The sequence below is a fragment of the Erithacus rubecula genome, assembly GCF_903797595.1.
Source record: "Erithacus rubecula genome assembly, chromosome: 5".
In the NCBI taxonomy this organism is placed as follows: Eukaryota; Metazoa; Chordata; class Aves; order Passeriformes; family Muscicapidae; genus Erithacus; species Erithacus rubecula.
In genome coordinates this window covers 29,731,462-29,752,185 of record NC_136687.1, presented here as the reverse complement: position 1 = coordinate 29,752,185, position 20,724 = coordinate 29,731,462, and the positions used below count along the sequence as shown (strand labels likewise).

General features: G+C 36.3%; 1 protein-coding gene across 35 annotated transcripts in view; it reads right to left on the bottom strand.

Annotated features, from left to right (window-relative positions):
* Window positions 1-20,724, bottom strand: part of SORBS2 (sorbin and SH3 domain containing 2) — a 163,210-nt gene that overhangs the window by 35,168 nt on the left and 107,318 nt on the right. For 28 of the 35 annotated variants that reach the window (XM_079305599.1, XM_079305588.1, XM_079305591.1 and 25 more), the window contains 7 exons: window positions 20,425-20,569; window positions 17,976-18,151; window positions 12,626-12,692; window positions 11,747-11,791; window positions 10,389-10,569; window positions 7,302-7,416; window positions 141-224 (listed from right to left, as the gene is read on the bottom strand). In XM_079305599.1, the coding sequence (XP_079161725.1) occupies window positions 141-224; window positions 7,302-7,416; window positions 10,389-10,569; window positions 11,747-11,791; window positions 12,626-12,692; window positions 17,976-18,151; window positions 20,425-20,569 (813 nt within the window). Of the gene's footprint in view, window positions 1-140; window positions 225-7,301; window positions 7,417-10,388; window positions 10,570-11,746; window positions 11,792-12,625; window positions 12,693-17,149; window positions 17,293-17,975; window positions 18,152-20,424; window positions 20,570-20,724 lie in introns of those variants that run through there. The other 7 variants (XM_079305597.1, XM_079305600.1, XM_079305614.1 and 4 more) reach the window with 7 other exon arrangements.

Sequence of the window (20,724 nt, the reverse complement as noted above, 5' to 3'; positions counted from 1 at the left end):
TACTGTCCTTCCTCAAAAAAAAAAAACCAAACTTATATTAATTTTAGTGGCATATATTTGTTGAATTTGGAAATTCAAATTCCTCATTCTGAAAATATTTTTTCCTAAAGTGTAAATACCAATATTCTGTCCTCACTTACCGGACGTCCGAACTCCAGCTCTGAAAAGAATTTATACCAGGGTTCGTTTTCTAAATCTATGTCATCTGGGTTTATGCGATCAGTCTGGAGAATTGTGAAGGAAAAGGGAAGGAAAAGGCACACACTGAGCAAAGTGCTAGAAATGCTATGTCACTTTAACAACAAACACACAGACATAAAACAAATACAGGGAAAGAAATGGAATAAAATCAAAGAATGAAGATGGTATTTAAGAGAGAAAATTTCTGTGTAAAAGAGCTGTCTTTCACTGGTAGCTTTAATACTTTTCTTTTTGTTGATGTTCTTCTGTAGATTGGAAGATGTTAAACATTTTAAAATTATACTTTTAAAGTTAAGAGGGCTCTTTGACCTTTTCTTTAACATCTCTGCATTAGTTAATTACATTTAATGCTGCTAAAGATTCCTTGTTAGGAAGATGGTTTAAATGATTGTCTTCTCCAGCAGAAGCAAGAAATTGCCCATCTGATCAGCAATAAAGACACAACTTTATCTGTATTGCTATCAGTCATTTCTTGTCTTCTCATAAAGCATGTTAATTCTGAATCTTGATGTCTTGAAGCAAGCACTGACAGAGATAAGGAATGTGCATCATGCAAGCATCACCATGTTAAAAAAAGCCACTTCAGCATATGAAAAGGAACTGGTATATTTTAAATCCTATGGTCAAAACAGGGAAAAAATTAATTATGCATTCCATAATATTTGTTTCAGCAGTACTGTGAAATGCTTTTTCTCACATAGCCTGGTTGACATAATGAAGCTTTTTTTCTTTTTTTTTTGACAGTGAAATACATTGTTTTCATCTGAAAATTCTCACAGCCAAGGGATAAAGTAGCAATTGAAGATAGCATTAAGGAAATTCTTCAATGAACAGAAGAATAATTGACAGATTTATTCAAGCAGTATAAAAACATGATGGTGCAAAACAGGACAGCTCTCAATAGGATATCTAATCAACTGTAAACATGGCTGCATTAATTACTTTCTAAATAGCTTCAGTTTCTTTGTAGCATCTGATGTAGGCCTTCATGCAGCACAGAATTATAGTGAACTGTTGGCTGAAAGATCTCTGAAACAGAGAAATCTTCTCTTGTTAAAGATATTTCTGAATTTAAAATTTGCTTCTCCATAACTGCAATTATCAGAACCTGGGCACTAATTATGGTGTGCCCTAGAAAGATCTTTGCAGTCATCAAAGAAGACAGGGTCCTGCATAAAGAATGACACTGGTGATTGAGTACCTAAAACTTTTTCCTCCAAACTGTCACCAGTAACCTGGAGCAATCCCATACAGCAAGAGATAGGATTGTGCTCTTGACCATTTCAAATAATTAAATATCTCACAGCACTTTTCTTGGTGCTTTTGATGTTACTGGGACAGCCTGCCAGCTCTGCTCTATTGAAAGGTCACCAACCCTTCAGAACCACCTTGGTGCTCACATATCCATGAGCTGTTCATGCAGTATCTGGACCCCAGCTGCTGTTTTATACACTTCTCTTCACAATGCTCTTTCAAGGAAGGGAAGTAATGTTCCTGTGAATGCAGAGGGAAGTGAATGTCACTGATGAAAACCTTGCTGTGCTCCACAGAAGGGTTAGGAAGTGTAGCTCCTCTGGAGTTTTGCCCTCACATTTCCACCATCCACAGCTGTATCTCAGCAGTACTGATGACAAGTGCTTGAACTCAACTACAGACACCCAAGACTTTTGTAGAGAAACACCGCTGAAAATAGTTTCATGAACTGACTACTAAAAATGTGTGAATTTAATAGAGACTATGACTAATACAAGAAAAAACCACAGGATTCTCTTATACAGAGAAATGAAGGCATGAGGGCAAAAAAAGACAGATGCAAAACACAGACGATAATTTTGATATATGTCAACTTAGTTCCCATTACAGAGAATGCTTGCCATATTTAGATAGTTTTTTGCTGACCTTAAAAAAATTCCAGAAGACATTACTAAACTGTTTTTTTCCACACTTTCTCCAAACTAAGTTACCATATGTTGAAATAGTGCATGTTTTTACCTTCATATTCTACAAAAAAATTAGTTTTCACAGAAATTTTGGTATTAAAAAATGGACATATTTACATAAAATAAATAAATAAATAATTTAAAATGCATATTGGGTCAGAATTGTGGAGCTTTTGGCCCTAGAAGTCCTGGCCTACTGACATTACCCTGCGAGCCTCAGGTGCCCTGAAGAGCAGCAGCCCCACACCTACACAGTGATGGAACCATGTCCCTCTTTGCAGGGAGGCAGAACATACCTACAGATCACCTGGCCTTCCCCAAGCCAGCCAAGGAGACAAAAATGAGAATGGGAGTTGCCTCCCTTTTCAGCTTCCAATACTCTTGCAATTAGCTGCAAGCATAAACAGCCTTGTGTTTCTGCTGGTAAAGAAAAAACTAGAAATAAAGTATTTCATCTAGTTTCTAAGTTTTCATTTCTTCTCCTGCAGCAGGTGCAAATAAAATTAGACTGTTAAAAAGTATGTAAAGCTAGCTCCATGCAGCAAAGTCCACTTTAATTTACAGCTTCAACCGCAGAGGGCAGCAAACAAAAAGAAACTGAGCAATAAAATCTGCAAATTCCCTGCCTGGCATTCTGGAGAGGACTGCATTCCCTCTTCTACCAAGATCAATACACAGGCAATTGATTTTGCTGGGCTTTTGGATTCAGTTTTGCTGACAGACCTTTTTCATTATCTCCCCTTTTAAGAGACTTAAAACGAATGAATCATTTTGACTTAAAAGCTGCACTTGGCTTAGTCTTACAAAATATCTCCCAAACTACTGGAATAGAAAGTAAAAGCAATCCTATCCTTCATCTACCAATTTAGTAATATTCTGATTATTTGTTGAAAATATACTATTAAAGACCACTAAGTAAATCCACTCCTTTTGCACCAGATGATCAACACAACACTGCACCAGCATACTCAAGTATAGAACAAGGACAATGAAAAAAAATCTGTAGTATTGCATGTAGCTTTGCCTGCTCTTGGTTTGATGCACAAAAAGACATCAACAGGTAATAATCAAAGCTGTGCATTTAAACTCTTGAGTTAAATGGTTCTTCCATGTGAATCAGTATTTTACATTTGCAAGTTCAGACACCAAACTGAAGCCTGTCTAGAATAGTGGGTTGAGATGCTTGTTGGAAATTTGGTTTTGGCATTTTTATTATCTCTGAAGAATTTTCTTTCACTTTCCACTTTCCACTTTTCCTTTTTCATTTTTTTTTTTTTTGTTTTTTTTTTTGCTTTTGGGCTACTTTTAAATAGCTGTGGTAACTACAGGTCTACTACCAGATGGACTTAGTCTATTTCTTTGTAAGACAAAATATTTTTTAATGACATATTAAGGATACTAAGCTGAATATTCAGATAACCAGATTGAGATGTCAAAAACAACCAAATGTGCATGTTCTAAAGAAAATTTAAAATTTTTCACTATACTAAAAACCAAGCCAAATGAAAAACAACAGATGTACATCATGGAACAAGCTCAATCTATTTCTGGTATTTGACAAAACAGTGATTAAAAAAAATATTCACATCATGAATTCCTCTTTCACATAAACTCAGTAGAAAATTTGTGTGCTGATCAGAGATTTAAAAATCTAGAACTAAAATTTAACCTCACAGTTTTATTTGACTAGCACATGTATACTTTTATGCTTAGAGTAAAACAGCTAATGAAAATAGAGGCATTGCTTGTACCAATTTTATGAGGTCTTCTTTTACAGTAGCACTGAGATTTTTTTCTTACATACTCTACTGCAGAAATAGATATATGTGCACATATGGAGGAATTGCTTCTCATATATACAAGGTAGAAACTAGTAAATAATAAAATTTAATTTCATTTACATGTAAGATTAAGTTGTTACATTGCCATTTACTTATTAATGGAAAGTTAACATCCATTTTAGGAAACAGATCCATTGTTTGGATGGTATTGGAGAAAAAGAGGAATATTTAGTTGAATTGCAGACAGTGGAGATGTCTGAAAAATACATCAAAACAACTTATGTACCACCTAATCAGTGACTTCTTGCAATAGGAAAGCAGGAGCTGTATCACCATGTCCTGTAAGACTATTTAACACCTTAGTATCATACACTTTTACTGTTATCTCAAAAGACTAATCCCAAGTGTCTCCTTTTTGCTGATGTTTTATACTTTTACAAATTCAAATTATGGAAGAAAACACATTAATTTCATGTTTCCTGGAGGAGGCTACTACACGATACAGCAGTTTGAAACTATACTCATCCTTCTTCATCTATAACAAAGATAATCAGTCTATACATTTATAATATATATATAATATATAACCTATATATATATATATATATATATATATATATAACACACCAATATATAATATATAACCAATCTATACATTTAATGTTTGTTACTAGGTCAATGTTTTAGTTTATTATTTCTCACATTATTTTGATTAATGCAGATCTTCTTTTGATCAGTGAACATCTGCTGAATAGTATTTCCCCCTAAATGTTAGCTTTACACTGAATCTCAATTTATTTTATTCTTCCTATGTTCTCATCTATGTTCTCATCTCCAGTTGAATCACAACTGATTCCAATCTATGGTCTACACCAAAAAGGGAATGCTGATCTTCAAGTCTGTCTTGTCCTGCTTATTATGATACAAGGTAGCTGTAAATTTTTTGTATTTTTAACAACTACTTTGCCATCAAAACTGCAATCTTTTAATCATGGAAATGATTTAATTTTTAAAAATTGGGGATTTGGAGTGTTAGAAAAACTCCCTTTGACTTTTTGGCTTTGACAAAACTAATAAAGTATGACTTTCTAGTTCAGACACTATAAATGTCCATCTTTTGTAATCTTAATTTACTGCATTTATTTTATACTCCACATTTTTATTAATCCTTTCCTTCAGTATCATTGAAACAATTTTTCAGACATTAGAAATCAAATATTTTGAGACTATCAAGCTAGAAGGGCTAATTCACGCAGTACTGACACATTTGAGAATTTGGAGTTTTCATCTGAATTTGGAACCAATGCTTTATTTTCAGATGTTACAATGCAATGATGCAGAATGAAAAGAGCTTTTGACCTGCTTTGCTGATCATCCTTTAAGAAGTTAGTTTTACTTTCTATATCCCATTCAATGAATACAAGGAAAGCAAATACTTCAGTGAAACCAATTAATTTTCTCTTAGTAATATGGTCCAAAGAAAGTATTAATTACATAAAGCTAAATAGCATCTTTATCAACAGTAGACATTCCAGACTGATGAAACTGTGATAGCTCCCTGCATTTTTCAACTGTTACATTAGTGTCAGCACAACTTTCATCATATTAATTTCCAATTTTTTGCAGCTCTGAATCATACATAAATGAAAAATCTCTCAATTCTGTACATGAATGTACTTTTCTCAGCTTTAAAAATTTCTTACACAGTGAGATGGTTCTTTGCATGTACATCAACTAAACCTAAACTTTTATCTAAACTTCAGAGGACACTATGACCTTAATGGCTATTGCTTAGTAGGTACAACATGACTAAAGCTTTTCTGCATGAAAATATTTTAAGGACCATACAAAGCTCAAAATTCCATCTCTTATTTTGTATTAGCAAAAGTAAAACGCACAAGCAAGTGAAAAAAAAGGATTCAGGAACAGTTAGCAGGCCTCCCTTTTTTGTTATTTCATTAGTTTGCTAGAATTGAAAAAAATGTAGCTCTGACAATATTCATCAGCACTGCAATTGTTATACAAATTATTTTTGTTCACATTACATTAGCAAAAAATGTAATTTATTAGAAAAGTGAGGCCATTCTAGGAAAACACTGAAATCAGTAATTTTCTTATTTTTAATTTGAATCTGCTATTACTCTTTGGCATTGGAAAGGTTGGAAAATGACATCAGTGTTTATAATGCATCCATGGCACGCAAAAAGTGCTCAGGACAAATGAAACTGCCTTTTAAATAAAATTATTTGTTAAGTTCATCTGCACTCAGATACTAATTATATTGGGTCATTACCAGTTCCTACAGAAATGCCAATTTCCTCTTTGAAAAACACATCAGTTCTGCAAGAACTCAATTTCACAGAAAAAGAGCTTTGTGTTTTCTAGATAACAAAAATTAGATTTCTGCAAAGACCACAAACACAAAGGAAAAGGTGCTTCACCCTGTTGATATACTGCATATTGTGAAATTCAGTTATTTCCTTAATTTGCTTTAAATTGGCAAAATAAATCCTTGAACAAGCATGTAATACAGGAACAAATAACAATCTGATACTGACTTCATAAACCTCTTCTTTAAGATCCCTCTCTTAAACCTCTTCTTAATGTCCCTCAAACATTTCAACCTCACAGTAAAAGATCAAGGAAAAAAATGCTGCCGTTGATACATAACAGCTTTCCTAAAATAAGAAAGTGTTAAGATAGCACAAAGCTAAATTAGAAGGGCTGGGTGAATGTGTCTTTCAGCAAATGAAAACTTCTGTTAATTGTCATTTTGCAAGCATTAAGCATAGCTTTATTCCACAATTGCTATCATTACTCAGGAAGCAGGAATAAAGACTTCTAATTACATGTTACATTCATAATGTACACTCACTCAAATCACAGAGGATTTGAGGCTGGAAAGGGCCCCCAGAGGTCACCTAGCCCAACCTCCTGCTCAAGGTAGGTCTGATCATACCAGATTGCTCAGGGCTGTGTTCAGGCAAGTCCTGCTTTGGCAACCTTGGCCACTATTTGACCATAATCTCCTTAGATATACAATTCAGCACATCCTAAAAATGAAAATATTTTATTTTTATGCATTAATTAATCAGATATCATATGTGCTGTTAATACTACTGAAAATAAGTGCTGTAGATGCACACCAATTAGAAAAAGCAGTTTCCATCTGTTCTGCCTATCATCCATGAGGTGGTGATTTCTTGGAAACACATTTCTTGAGCAAATAAGCCAAACCAAATTTTTCAACACAACCATCAGATAAAAGACAAATTGCTGCAAAATTATATTTGAAAAAGGGTCTTCAGTTATTATTAATTGCAAATAATCAAAAGATAGCCTCTTACCAAATCTCTCACCCATTCCATTTGTGTCTTACCGGTCTCTCGTGTTCAAGGATCGATGACTTGCCCGGCTCATACTCAAAAATACTTCTTGGTTCAGAGCGGAACTTGCGAGTGTCTACCTTCCTGTCAGGAGGATCCCAGTCGTTCCTGAACAACAAGTACAAGCAGCTGAGCTAATTTACTGTCATCCCTTCTGCTCTACAGCTCTGTACAACAGAGACCTGCAAAGCCAAATGATGTTCAGAGCAGCTAATCTTTCCAAATCTCAGCTGTGGAACATCTAGCCTGGCATCCCAGTGTTTTACTGTATCATCTTAACTGTTTACAGCAGGTCTGCTCAGTACAAAAATACTAGACATGTCCAGCCTGTGATCACTTCTATTTTTCTTTTAACCTGGTAGACCAGTCAAAAAACATGCAAGCCATTGCAAATAACTATACATGTTTTGTGCACTCTACTAATATAGGCAAGTGGCAGATATTTTTGTCATCACATAATATGATGATGAGGCCATATTCAAAAATTATAAAATCTTCTGAGGCAAAAAATGAGGAATTATTTTAAAAGACAGTGTGATGGTCATTATCCCAATTTGCAGTAAAATTGCTTCTGAATATCTTTATAGGCAGCATATTGTTTCTCTATCTTGAATAGATAAATAAGAGGAATAATTTGGCAGTTGAATCTGGAATGGAAATGTATCAATTTTCTCTATAATTACAAATTTGCTTTCAATTTAATCATGTTATGCAAAGAATAAAAAGTAACCCATGGTACTATATTTTTTCAGTCATTTACAATGCCATATTACTAACTACCTATACATTTTGGGGGAATACTTAGCTAGTTACAGTGAGAGCTAGCTACCTCCATTGTGCTTAGAAAACTGTAGCTCACACAAATTTTTATTTACTTCTGTGTAAAATGACCCACTAGCAAGTCAAAGGTTGGAGGAAAGGGAAGGTGAAATACTACCAGCTATTGGCTGTATTTATGATAAGAAAGAGAACATACTGATTAAACTTTATCAGTTCTATTGGTCTTTCTGGTGTAACTTGGTTTGATGTGACCTGACATCATAATGCATATGTCATGTGCCTTAAAAAAAAATCTATGGGGTAGCTTTTGTTTGTAGAATGCCTGCAAGTGCATTTCAGGGACACAGACACCTCTATTTATAAAATGCCCTACATTTTAAGAGAAGTAATTCTACATGGCTTTATTGTTTATTTCCACTGAGGAAAAAAATATTTTCAGAGCAGAAAAGGTTGCATTATCTGAGAATGCACAGAAAGATGGAAATATTCTGATGAAGTTGCATTATACTGCAAGCCACTGAAGAAACAATGATGCTACTGAAATTCTGATTCACACTCAGTTCAAGTAATTTACAGTTTGAAGCCTTTTATCCTGTATGGACTATATTTTGAGCTCAACAGCTAATGCAAACCATATCTTGCCTCTCAGCTATGAAACATGTGGTACATGTGGACCTAAGCCTCTTATGTGAGATTTTAAATACTCTGGCTTTATAGGCAATTAAAAGAAGAATCTCCCAAAGGCAGGAAAAGATTGAAGAGCTATAGCTTTCAGCAGTGGGCAAAGCATAACTAACATGTTTGGCATCCCTTGGCCTGGAGAACAGAGATTTCCACTGCCTGCTGCATCATGCAGGAGATTAAAAGGGGAGGTTAAATAGCCAAATTCAGTGCTGAGCAGTTGTTCCCAAGATTGGCAAAGGGAAGTGCAACAGGCCTCAGTTTCTGTGACTGAGGTATTTGGCTTAGCAGAGGGCAACAACTCACAAAACCTCAGAGATCAGAGCTAAACAGCTCCATATTTTGGTGTCTTGCTAAAAATATCTGTACTTCTCTATGACCTGCTAACAAAACTCAAGCCTCATGGCCTCTGTGAGGCAGCCCAGCTCTAACCTTTAGCATCTCATCTTGACAACCTGTCCTTGGCAACAGGGAAGCCAAAATCAGTAACCATCAAGTAATCTCATCTTCCTTTGCAGTCTGTGTATCTACTGAATTACATTTTGGATTGCCACTACCTACAGATTTTTCAAAAAGTGTCTTAATTTTAAACACTTAGTATGGACTTTGGTCATAATATTTTATTCAAACTACTGATTACACGAAATTGTTTAATATGATAAATTTCTACATATAAATATGTTTACAATGTCCAAGCTGACAAAAATGCCCAAATTCTCTTTTTTTTGCTTGAGTGTAACCAAGAGAGAGAAGCTTGTAGGCTCAGATGAAAGGAAAAATATTACCCTTTTAATATATAATATATACACAGCCACACACATATAGATTTATAATAGCATAATATTACATTAACATGTAGGACTAATTAATGAAAACACTAAAGAAAAAGATTTTTGCTTGAATTAGTATCTACAGATACGCTGAAGTCAATAGAATTTTTGTGCAGGTTTCTTGCATGGTTTTATCAAAAGGATAAGCACTTCTTTCCTGAGTTATTCATTACTAACTTTTTTCAGACTGGATTCTAACAAATGGGACCTGGTTTTGTGCAGAGAATCTGGATAGAAAATCATGAAATATCTGAAATACCTCTTTAATCAGTAAACACTGTCTTGGACTACCAAAACAAAGATTGAAAAAAAATAGGGGTATAAAGCACTTCTAAGCTCTGGGGAAATGTGTGTTGACTGCTACACGCTTGTACAGTTTTGCCCTCCCTTGAATTTTGAATTACATCATCTTTTTGATCCTTTCTCTTTGGTGCTGGATACAATAAATGGCCTTTCCTACTCAGAGACTAACTATTGAAGACAGCTCCTAGAGCACAGACTGTTCTGAAAAACAACAAGCAGGACAATACCACTAATGAGAATACAAATCCTTAATGCTCATGGTGGCATCATGAGTAAGAGTAAACACTTCTTTAGCACACTGAAGAAATGACAGCACCATGCATGATGCCCTGACTCCTGGGGAATATCACCCCTTATCACCTGACTGGCCCTTGAATAAAGCCCTGGAAGTAATTTTATTCTAGAGCTGCTATTTCATCCTTTGTTATATTCTGCAACTGGAGTACTGTACTTAGCAAGAAGACCTTGTGAAATGCCCTCACTTACTTTTCTGGTGTAGACCGCTGCCTCATACGATGTGGGGGTACTGGTGGCACGTGGGGGGGCAAAGGGGACGAGACCTTGAAGGCATCAGAGCCACTGTCAGAAGCACTTTTGGACAGTGGTCTGTACGTCTGTGTCTTTGCAGCTGGGTGTGCCTGAGCAGAGAAGGATGGACTGTAGCTCCCTAACATAAAACAAAACCAGAAACAGTCATAACATGAAAGTCAGTCTTTAAAAACCACGATGTGGAATGATACAACAACCCACAATAACTCAATAAAATGGCAAGATTACAAAAATGTGTAAATGAGTTTTAAAAGTACATTGCTGTGTATTATGTAGCTCCTTAGAGAACTTCTTATGTATTTTTACACAAAATTACAAACACATAGATAAAGTGCAGTTTGGTTAAAATAAATTAATTTGATGGAGAAGTTAATGGGTGTCTACATCCATCACATCTGTTAATGACAGCCTGTAATTAATCTCCAGGCTTATCCTGTTGCTCAGTTGTTTCATGTTCAGAAGGTAGAGAAGAGGGAGGAAACACACCTTTTTTCATTGTTTTAATAATTAGTTAGTTTGTGATGATGAGGCAATAGAATATCTTGAAGAGGTTCACAAGAGTACAAAGACATGTCAAACCACTGACCCACAAAAAAATCTGAGCAGCACAGAAAAAGGCACTATAGAGAGCATGTTTAATGCAATAGAAGCTGAAATGACAAAATTTGAATGGCATTTTTGCAGAAGGCACTATGGCCTTTTTGCACATAGTCTATTCATGCTTTCATTTTTGCTTTTCGTTTTTGGAAATAATTTTACCATATGGTTATAATCTTCTTAAGACACAATGATTATATATCTTAGATGAATATGTCTTTTCTTGCAGCTAAATAGCACCAACATGAATGCCTGCAGCAGAAATGGATGAGTTTGTAAAATCAGTTTTATTAGGCACTCTTGCTCCATATTTTGAAAGTCTATTCAGTACATTCTTTTTGTCTTTCCTTGTCAGTAATTAGTATTTTCATTTTCACACAGTAGCTTCCTTTCCATTTCTATAAGGAAAAGCAACGTTACTAACAATCACTTGTGAAAATAAATGCAATGTAATCAAGAAACCACAGTGTTAAGTGTATCCCTCTACAGTAAGAGATCCACAGCTGCAATTAATTTATGTAGTGAGAATGAAACTAAAATTAAACTTGTTTCATTTGGGGGAAAAAGACATGAACAACAGAGATCAAAGACAATAAAAAGTGTGTCTATGAGCATTATGAAAGTGAGGGTGAAGAGTTAACCACACCATTACTTGCTGACATTAACAAAAGCCATTTGGAATATGGAGTAATTCCTACCAGTATTGTATGCATATGCAGTATTATACAAGTCTGTGTCGTCATCTACAAAAAGAAATACATATGTTACAGTGGTGCCATGCATGTCTGTTCATCACAGAAACTGAGCTTTGTTTTTGCAAATACAAATAGCAGACTGGTAGGCAATCAAGCACTGTATTTCTTTTCCTCATCTCACAGGTGCTTGAAGACTCCATCTTCCCCCATCATACTTAACTTAGGCTGTTTTTACCATCTTATTGAATTGCATCTTCTGGTCATGTCACTCATATTGCCTACTTACTAAGTTAGCAGCAAACTGTAAATTACTTTTTGTTTGTTCTCTTCCCCTCCCCAAGCTTGATTCCTTCCTTTTGTCAGCTTTCCTCTGCTATAGACTGTTAAGTTGTTGTTCCTATCATAAAGGCAATCCTAAATATCTCTACGTGACTAGTGTTCAAAATAGAGCTTGTAAGCCAACATTCTCCTGCCTACATTTCTCATTCTCCCACTAACATTCTGTGTGACCATACTGAATGTTAGCTCTACCTCAGATGAATAGTGTCTCCTTCCTTCTGGAGGTGTAATGAGCAGAAATGCCATTTACAGAGTTTCTTTACATCTTTGGGGCAAATCATAAAGAACATTAAAGCTAGCAATGTCACCAAAGCTCTGTTTCAGCAAAACCAAGTGAGATATTCTATGACATTAATTAAGTTCTGGCACAAAATTTATCCTTAAACCAGCCTGTTTACTAGCCCACACTGTTCTAACACTGGAGTGTGTTAATACTTTCAGAGTTCTCCAAAAGAAAGGCAGTACAGATGATAGAGATTTACAGTAGACAATTTCTCATCCCTCAAACTGGAAATGAGGAGACAAAGACAAGAACATACTCACCAGGCTTATGAACCATATGGATTTGCTTGAACATTGTCTTGTACCAATCCTTTGGCCTGTCAACTGTCTGAAAAAAATAGTTTTAATAATTAATGACAAACCAGAAATACCCATGTGTACAGACCAGATAAGACATTAAATGTTATCCTGGACAGAAATTATTCTGAAATAAATAAATAAATAAATAAATAAATAAATAAAGTTATTCCCTATTTAATATAAAAATTTTCAAGTATTTTGAATGTATTTAGGAATTTTTATCAAGGAATTCTTGTAACAAATTCCAGAAGATGCTGAAGATTGAGTCAGGCTTGGACTCTGATCTTGGGAGGGTATAATGGTTGAGAACTTAGAAATTATTGTGAGATCAGCAATTAATCATCTTAGTGCTCTGTATCTGACAACAATGAATGCTAGTTTCTTTACAGGATAACAGAAACATATCAGCAGTTATGATTACAAGCATGTAAGAAGAGCTGCTTTCGACCTCCTGGCAATTTACAGCTTAAATTACTTTCAAAATGCAGTTGTTAAATAATGCAGAAAAACCTTGTAATACTGCTGAGAAAAGAACTAAGACCAAGTTATATTTCAAATTTAATGTTTGGACTGTAAACAAAGAATATTCCTTCTACCAGTTTTAAAAGCCCTTCCAGACAACTTAATTTTAACTTAGTCAGTAATCACTTATTAAATTACACTTATCCTTACTTTTGCAAACTAAATAACCCCAAGGTTCCCAAACTCTGCTCCTATCAACACCTGCTTGTGCTTTTTTTTTAATCTCTTACCCTTCTGAATTTTCTCTCTTGCTGCAATTATCTTTGAGGTAGGATGATAATATTTCAGACAAGGATTAACACAAAGGCAAATATGTTTTCAGTATTATCCTTCTTAGGTTTTAAAATTTTACTTGTCCTACAGTAGTCAGAAAAGCAGAAGTTTTAATGCAAAGAATCTTGGAATCATAGAACAACCTGGGTTGAAAGTGACCTTAAATATCAAGTTCTAACATCTCTCCATGGACAGGGACAACTTTCACCAGGCCAGGTTGCTCAGAGCTCTGCCCAGTGTGGCCTTGAACACCTCCAGGGATGGGGCATCCACAGCTTCTCTGGGCAACCAGAACTCCACTATGGGGGAACACAGGGAAAAGTCAAAGGACCCTTCTTGAAATGCATTATCTTGCACCAGCTAATACCAAATTTGCAATCGCTTTGCTTACTCCTCTCTACCACAAAAAGTGAAAACCTACAAATTCTTCCCTACGGAATACTGGACAAATTTGCATGTGCTCACCACACACTGCCATCTTTACTAAATTACACCTTTGCCATGATTACTTATCTGAACAAAACAAATATGTCTTGTTTACAGTGGTGAGCTCTTACTATAAAGGACTAAGCAGAAATGCTACTGTATTTTGAGGACTCATATTGAGTTCTCATAAAATTGCTACTAAATAATATTAGAACACTATTTAAAATAAGAGCTGACAGTCAGTTGCAAAACTTGGGGACCTCCTGCGTAAGAAAAAAAATTAAGCAGATTTGGGCTTTTTACCTAGACCTGCTTGCAAGACAGAGAAAAAGATGATTCAGTTTTGTCTCAAGGTAAGATAGGTCCCTTCCCCCCCCATCAATACTGCTGAGTTCTGCCAAGTTTAAGTTATTCAGAAGCAGATTTGGGTCATTTTAATATTGTTTCCCTAAAGGTATTAAATATCTATACTAGTGGACCTCTGGTCACAATAATTTAGCTGGACTTGAAACAAGCATGCAGTTTGGTGCTCCAGGATCATATATGCTCAAAGTTTACAGTTTCAGGAGGTCTGAAGGAATTCACACTGATGGGCATAACCTCCCTGCTCCTCCTCATTTCCCACAGCAACAGTCCCTGATTGTATTGAACCAAGTCTTCCAATCAGTGGAATGTGAACAAATTGCAAATAATGCATAAATACTACTGCTAATGCCCCTGCTGATTGTCAGGTATTGCCTGGTCCTCCACAAAGTCAACGGAGCTCCCAGACAGAGATCAGGTACAGAGAAGCTCCCACATGAGTAGACAAGAAGGTTTCCCAACATTTTTCTGGACATTTGAATGTTCCTTTCTCTCATCATGTTCCCAGCAAAACCCTCCTAGGGGTTTCATGTCTCAGCCAGTAACTTGGCTTTAATTTATAAATCAGATAGGATTAAGAAATACAATACATTAATTTTGAAATACATTTTCTCAATTTATATTCACTAATCCCACACACCATCATTGTCTGAGGAATTAACAGTATTCACAATGCACAAAGCCATTCAGATGCCATCCTGCTTTGCATATATTATAGCTGATAAAATTAAAGCTGAATCATGGAATCATGGCATGTGAAAAACAATCAGCCAAATAGCACGTAGAGGACATAAGAAGGAACTGCAATAGCTACTTAGGAGAGTCCATAATCACTGCAGCATTGCAATCATCCATCAGGAAGCATGCAATTAAAGGAGGCCTCTCTGACCCTGAGATTAGCTCAGTGGGTGGGAACAGGGTGCTAATAATGCTTGGATCCCCATATGAGCTATTCACTTAAGAGTTGGGCTTGATGATCCTTGTGGGTCCCTTCCAACTCAGAATATTCTGCGATTTTCACTGGACCTCTGGTTTTCTGGGTTTTATTTTATTTTAAGCTGAAATATTACAGCAGTAAGTATGGAAAAAAAAAAAAAACCCATTGGGACTTGATTTTTTTTTTCATTCTTACTAAGTAGAGGCCTTTTCATCTACAGATTAATTTTGATAATTAGATATAAACCAATCATTTTGGATAGGCTGAAACAATGCAGTCTTACTGCTTTCCATGAATCTGGCTTTTCCTTCCTCTGGTCCCTATTGGTGGTAAATGGTGCTGTATTTGACTGAATGCTTTTCAGAGTGAACAACATTTTATCCCCTCTTTTTCAGAGACTTCATTTTTAGTATCTTGGAATTTTACCATCTTTGGGGCAGGGCTTGGCACAAAGGCAGAACCTAACAATAATCTGAATCTTCAGACTTGTATTTCTCAGAGCTAGAAGGAACTAAAGGGGCACAGAAGGAACATGCTAGCATGGGATGGTGGGTTCTGGGTGAATAAAAAGCTTCATAGGAGTCCTTGCCTTCACAGAAGCCTGAGACAGAATGGGCTAGCAGGAATAGAAAGAACATATTTTTGTTTTCCTTGGCTAAACAGCTGCCACAAACCATGTTCTGAGAATAAAGACAGACTTGGAGGAGACAATCACATCTTTCAAAACCTCTTTACTCTTGAGAAGCATTCAAAATCTGGGACACAGATACTCCTGAGATCTTAGAGACATGCTAAACTTTGAGCAACACAGCAATTTGGAACACAGTGTGTGCTACCTATCACTCCTGAATCTTCATCTACTGCTTTTTTGATAGACTGTTGCCCTTTTCACAAATATGGAAGAAGAATAAACTTCTAAAATTTACATGCAATGATAAATTGAACTAATTTGAAAACTTCTTTCTGCAGATGGACTGAGGATGAACCTTCTGGGAGAAGATTCCTATTTGGATTGCTGACTGACCTCGGAAAAAGGGCAGGTGATATACCCTACCTAATACAGTTAATGGAAAATGCAGTTTTAGAACTTTTGCAAGGTGCAGCATATATTTGAGTCTTCTACTGACAACTACACCAACTTCTTTCTTGCTCAGCTGGGGTACACAGTGCTCAAATATACTTATGCACACTTATAAAGTAATCTCAAATAAGTATATTGAAAACAACTTTACTACCAGATATATCTTAAGGAAGCAGAACAAGGATGCCAAATCAGACACTTACACACACACAAACTACCATAAAGTTTTAACTTAATTGTGAGAATTATTTCTATACTAATACTAAGATTACAGGCTGTTAGATTTCTTAAAATTGAAATACAACAAAAACCAGAGCAAAACCAGCAGGAAAATGTCCTAATTCAAACTGAATTACATTTTTAGGAGAAAGTCTGAAAGACTCAGATCATACAACCTGAAAGTTAAATATAGTTTGGCAAATTGCCAGCTTCATTAGGCACACTTAAGGGGGATTTCTGTTATAATCTTATATAAGTGATATGCACCCTATTAGAGCAATCTGCTACTAAAAAAGCACAAAACCAATTACTATATCCAATATAAAGCAAAGGGACTACTTACTTAAAAAGAGGACAGGAAGCTAGAGCATTGCTGCAAAGAAATGTCTTAATTTTCAAGAGACTCTAATCATATTACTTTTTAATGTCAAAAATAAAGCAAGAAATGCCAGAGTTTCTCCCCCCTTCTGATAAAAATTGTCCCCATCTTAACACTTATCCTGATTTTTTCCTATTGATTCTCTCCATTAATTCCTGGTTTCCCCCCTAATTTTTCAGTCCCTTGAAGCAATTCTTGGCAATAGAACATAGCCCCATATGCCAATATTGGCAGACAGGATACATCCAACAGCTGCTACATCCCTGCACCTCACTAAGACTTCACCTGCAAGGGCTCTGCCGCTTTCATCCTGGCTCCCACTCTTCTCACTTTCTCCGTCCAGCACAGCAGTTCTTCTCTGGCTGGGGAGGCCAGCAAGTGCTGCCTTTACAGACCTGGTGCAGCTGCCTCTGTGCTCTCTGGAGCAGCCAGAAGAGGCTGCTCTGACAGCAGAGTGGAAAGAATGCTTCAGCATAGTGAAAACAAAACTCTTCAGTTTGACATCCTGGGGCCACTCAAGCAGTGACCAGCGGCAGATGATCAAAACTGGGCTGGTCACAATGAAAGAGCTCCCCAGCTATTCGCTTACGTGTCACTCAAGGGCACAGTGATTATTTACTGCACTGCCACGAAAATGCTACGCCCGTAGATTGCCTTCAGAAACAAACTGCACTTCCACACTACCCTGAAGACATGGGAACACTGCCCCAGGAAATGCAGAAGTGTGAGATTTTTACATATACACACACACAGATGTATATACAAATATTTGAACACACACACACATATAAATATATATAGTATGCATAAATTTTATTTTAGCAATAAGCCAAATGCAATTACCGTGCATCTCCAAACGGCAAGAACTACAAGAGACACAAGAAAGACACAAAATTTTGGCTACTTCTAATTAAAACTAGAAACATGAGGTTGCCCAATTATGCTCCCATCAGCATTCTCCTTTTCGTCAACACACAATATTATATTCACAAGGCTGCTGATTACGCACGCTCTAGTCCAAATTATATAAGAGTAGAAGAATGTGAAAAACCCATTACCAACAATCAGTTCATTGTATGAGTTCATACACAGATTTCCCAGAATTTCCTACCGTTCTAATTGCTGTAGGGATTCCAGATTCATCTACCGGGCCAATCCCTGCATAATGTGGAGCTTTAATTACTGTAATTTTTTTTTCTTCTTCTGAGGTTCTACAGATTGGTATTGTACTGGTGGTGGTGGTGCTGCCAACATTCTGAACATGCTGTGAGTATGTCTCTGTGGACTCTGTAAAGATAACATGACAGAAAATTGTGTAATGACAGAACAATCATACTTGGCAGTTAAAACACCTTCCCCATTTCAGTATGCTGTACAAAGACTGACAATCTTAATCACGTACATATACATTATTTTAAAGAAATATAATCTTAACTAGGGATTTTTTCCTACTTAATGTTGTGTTAACAGAGTTACAAACTTATTTAAGGACCAGACAAACTATTAAACTCAGAATTAGAATAGAAGTACTTTTTCACAATGCCTTACTCAATAAAAAGAGAAAAAAAATCCTACAAACATAGCAAAATCTATAGAGAAAGGTGCAGCAGCCTTTCTCCTAGAAATCAAACTTTTGCAGCTTTTCTACCCATTCCTTGGAAACCAGTGACATAATTTCAAAACTTCCACCCAGCAAATCTAGCAACCTATAGAAAATCGCTGTTCTGTAAGCACAGCAAACAGAACACACAAAAATTTATGTGATACGTGCTAAGAAACATGAAGTTTAGATACATTAATGTGTTTAAGAAACAAATTCTGACATACAGAGTTCTTTTCTTAATGTGTGCTGATAGCTTTATGTGACTCCACATATAATCTATAAAAATGTTTTTCAGTAACCTGGCACCTGTAGAGAAATCTGATGATCCACCCACAGTAACCCAGGTGAAGTGTGCAAGCTGCTACAGTTTTGTAGTGACTTGCAATATTTCTACCCTTCCCCCTCAAATCTTCATTCATAACTAATGAAATTACTACATCACTGTTACCATTTCTTTCTCAAATTCAGAGTATTTTAATTAACAAGTGCTGGGATGTGGCATGAAAATTTGTATTTCTGTATACAGCAAAAAGTCCTGCTCCTTCAGGCAGCAGGTTTCAGTAAATTAGTGGGCTGCTATTACAAAGCCTCTGTTTTGCAAGTGCAGGTACAGTGAGACAGTCCCACTGCAGCATAAATGAATGCAGGGAGTGAAAATATATGTTCTAACACTAATAGTGACAATTACAATTCTCTTTCAGGTGGCATTAATATCCACTGATTATTCCAAAGAAAAATATGAGTTGCAATAGGAGCGTGCAAAAGGAGCTTCAGTGACTGAAAGCTCTAATTTTATTTTGAATATTTCTGGTTACTCCCATTGCAGTGCTGGATTTGGCATGGCTGTTTCAGCTGTTTACTCAAGTCTGAAATCCTGTAAATAATTCAGCTACACATATATGGCGAGGGGCAACTCTGTGTAGCAAACGTCTGAATATTTGGAACTTTTTCCCAAAATGCATGATGTTAAATTTAGAAGACATTTTGGATTTGATCCTTCATTCTTCATAGGCCTCAAACTGAGGCCATCAGGGGGATTTCTACATGAGGAAGGAGAACTAAATCAGGCTGTTACTGTGGAACACTGAACTTCAGCATCATAAAAGAGTGAAAGTCTTGGGAAAATACATATAATACTAGTATTGATAGATCTTAAGATCAGCAAACTGGAAGCAACAAAAAAAACTAGAATTCTGGGATGTGGGGTAACCCATGTATAGAGCTTTTGTACTTATCACGATGATGAAAGCAGCATTTGTCTAAGATGTCTCAGAGCAAGAACTGTCACCTAATTTCCCTGCAAGCACAACAAAAATGTGAGCTGTGGGACCACATTCAAGTTATTTTGCATGTATAATCTTTTCTAAATATGCACCACTCTGGTAGAAAAAGCAGCAAGTAAATGATTCTCTTGGCAAAATGGGATTATACTGGCAAAGAGCCTAAGGCTGATAGTACTTGGTTTGTGTTTAATTTTTAAGCTAAAGATGCCCTAAAAATACATGAACAAATTTTAGATTGACATGGCTTTAGGTTTTTAAGAGCACAGAGCCTCTCCCTTTGTTAACAGTATTTCTGCTGAAGAATTACACAATTGTAGGGAGGAGCAAAGTATAAAGTGGCCAATGGGCCCTTGGTTTCTTAAGCAAAATCTGGAAGTGTTGGACAAGTTGAGCTATTTTGGTAGACACCCTTCCCTTGGTAAAGCCAGGAGAAAAATTGGCAAAAGGTTAGCTCACATACCTGGGTTACAAAACCTAATAGTAACTCCAGTTTGGGATCACTACTGTGCCTAACAGTAAATGCTATTATTTGTTTGCATTTGCTTCCCAAGGTAGATGGATAGACCATACCTTCATTATGGACATGAAGCACTCTGCAATTGTTTGCAGTCTTTGCCACATGAATCAGAATATGTTCTGTAATGTATAAAGTAAACATTCTGTGTGAGGCTTACCCATCATCCTGCCATGCTGCATGATAACAATGTTGGAATTGAGTGAAGCTGGTGGAGAGTAAGCTGAAGAAGGGGAAAAAGGCCTTTGAAAGTGACTCACTGGGCTGGCAGCAGTGCCAGAATTCCCATTCACTGTGATCTGAGCCTGAGAGAGACAAAACAATATCCCATTAAACTACACACAAAGCTCTCCGACTGCTCTCCCAAAGAAAGAGTGATGCAATACTGTCATCCACGCAACAATTACCAGTTGTCAGGTACACATGGCATCTGCATTCACTGAAACACAAAACAGCACAA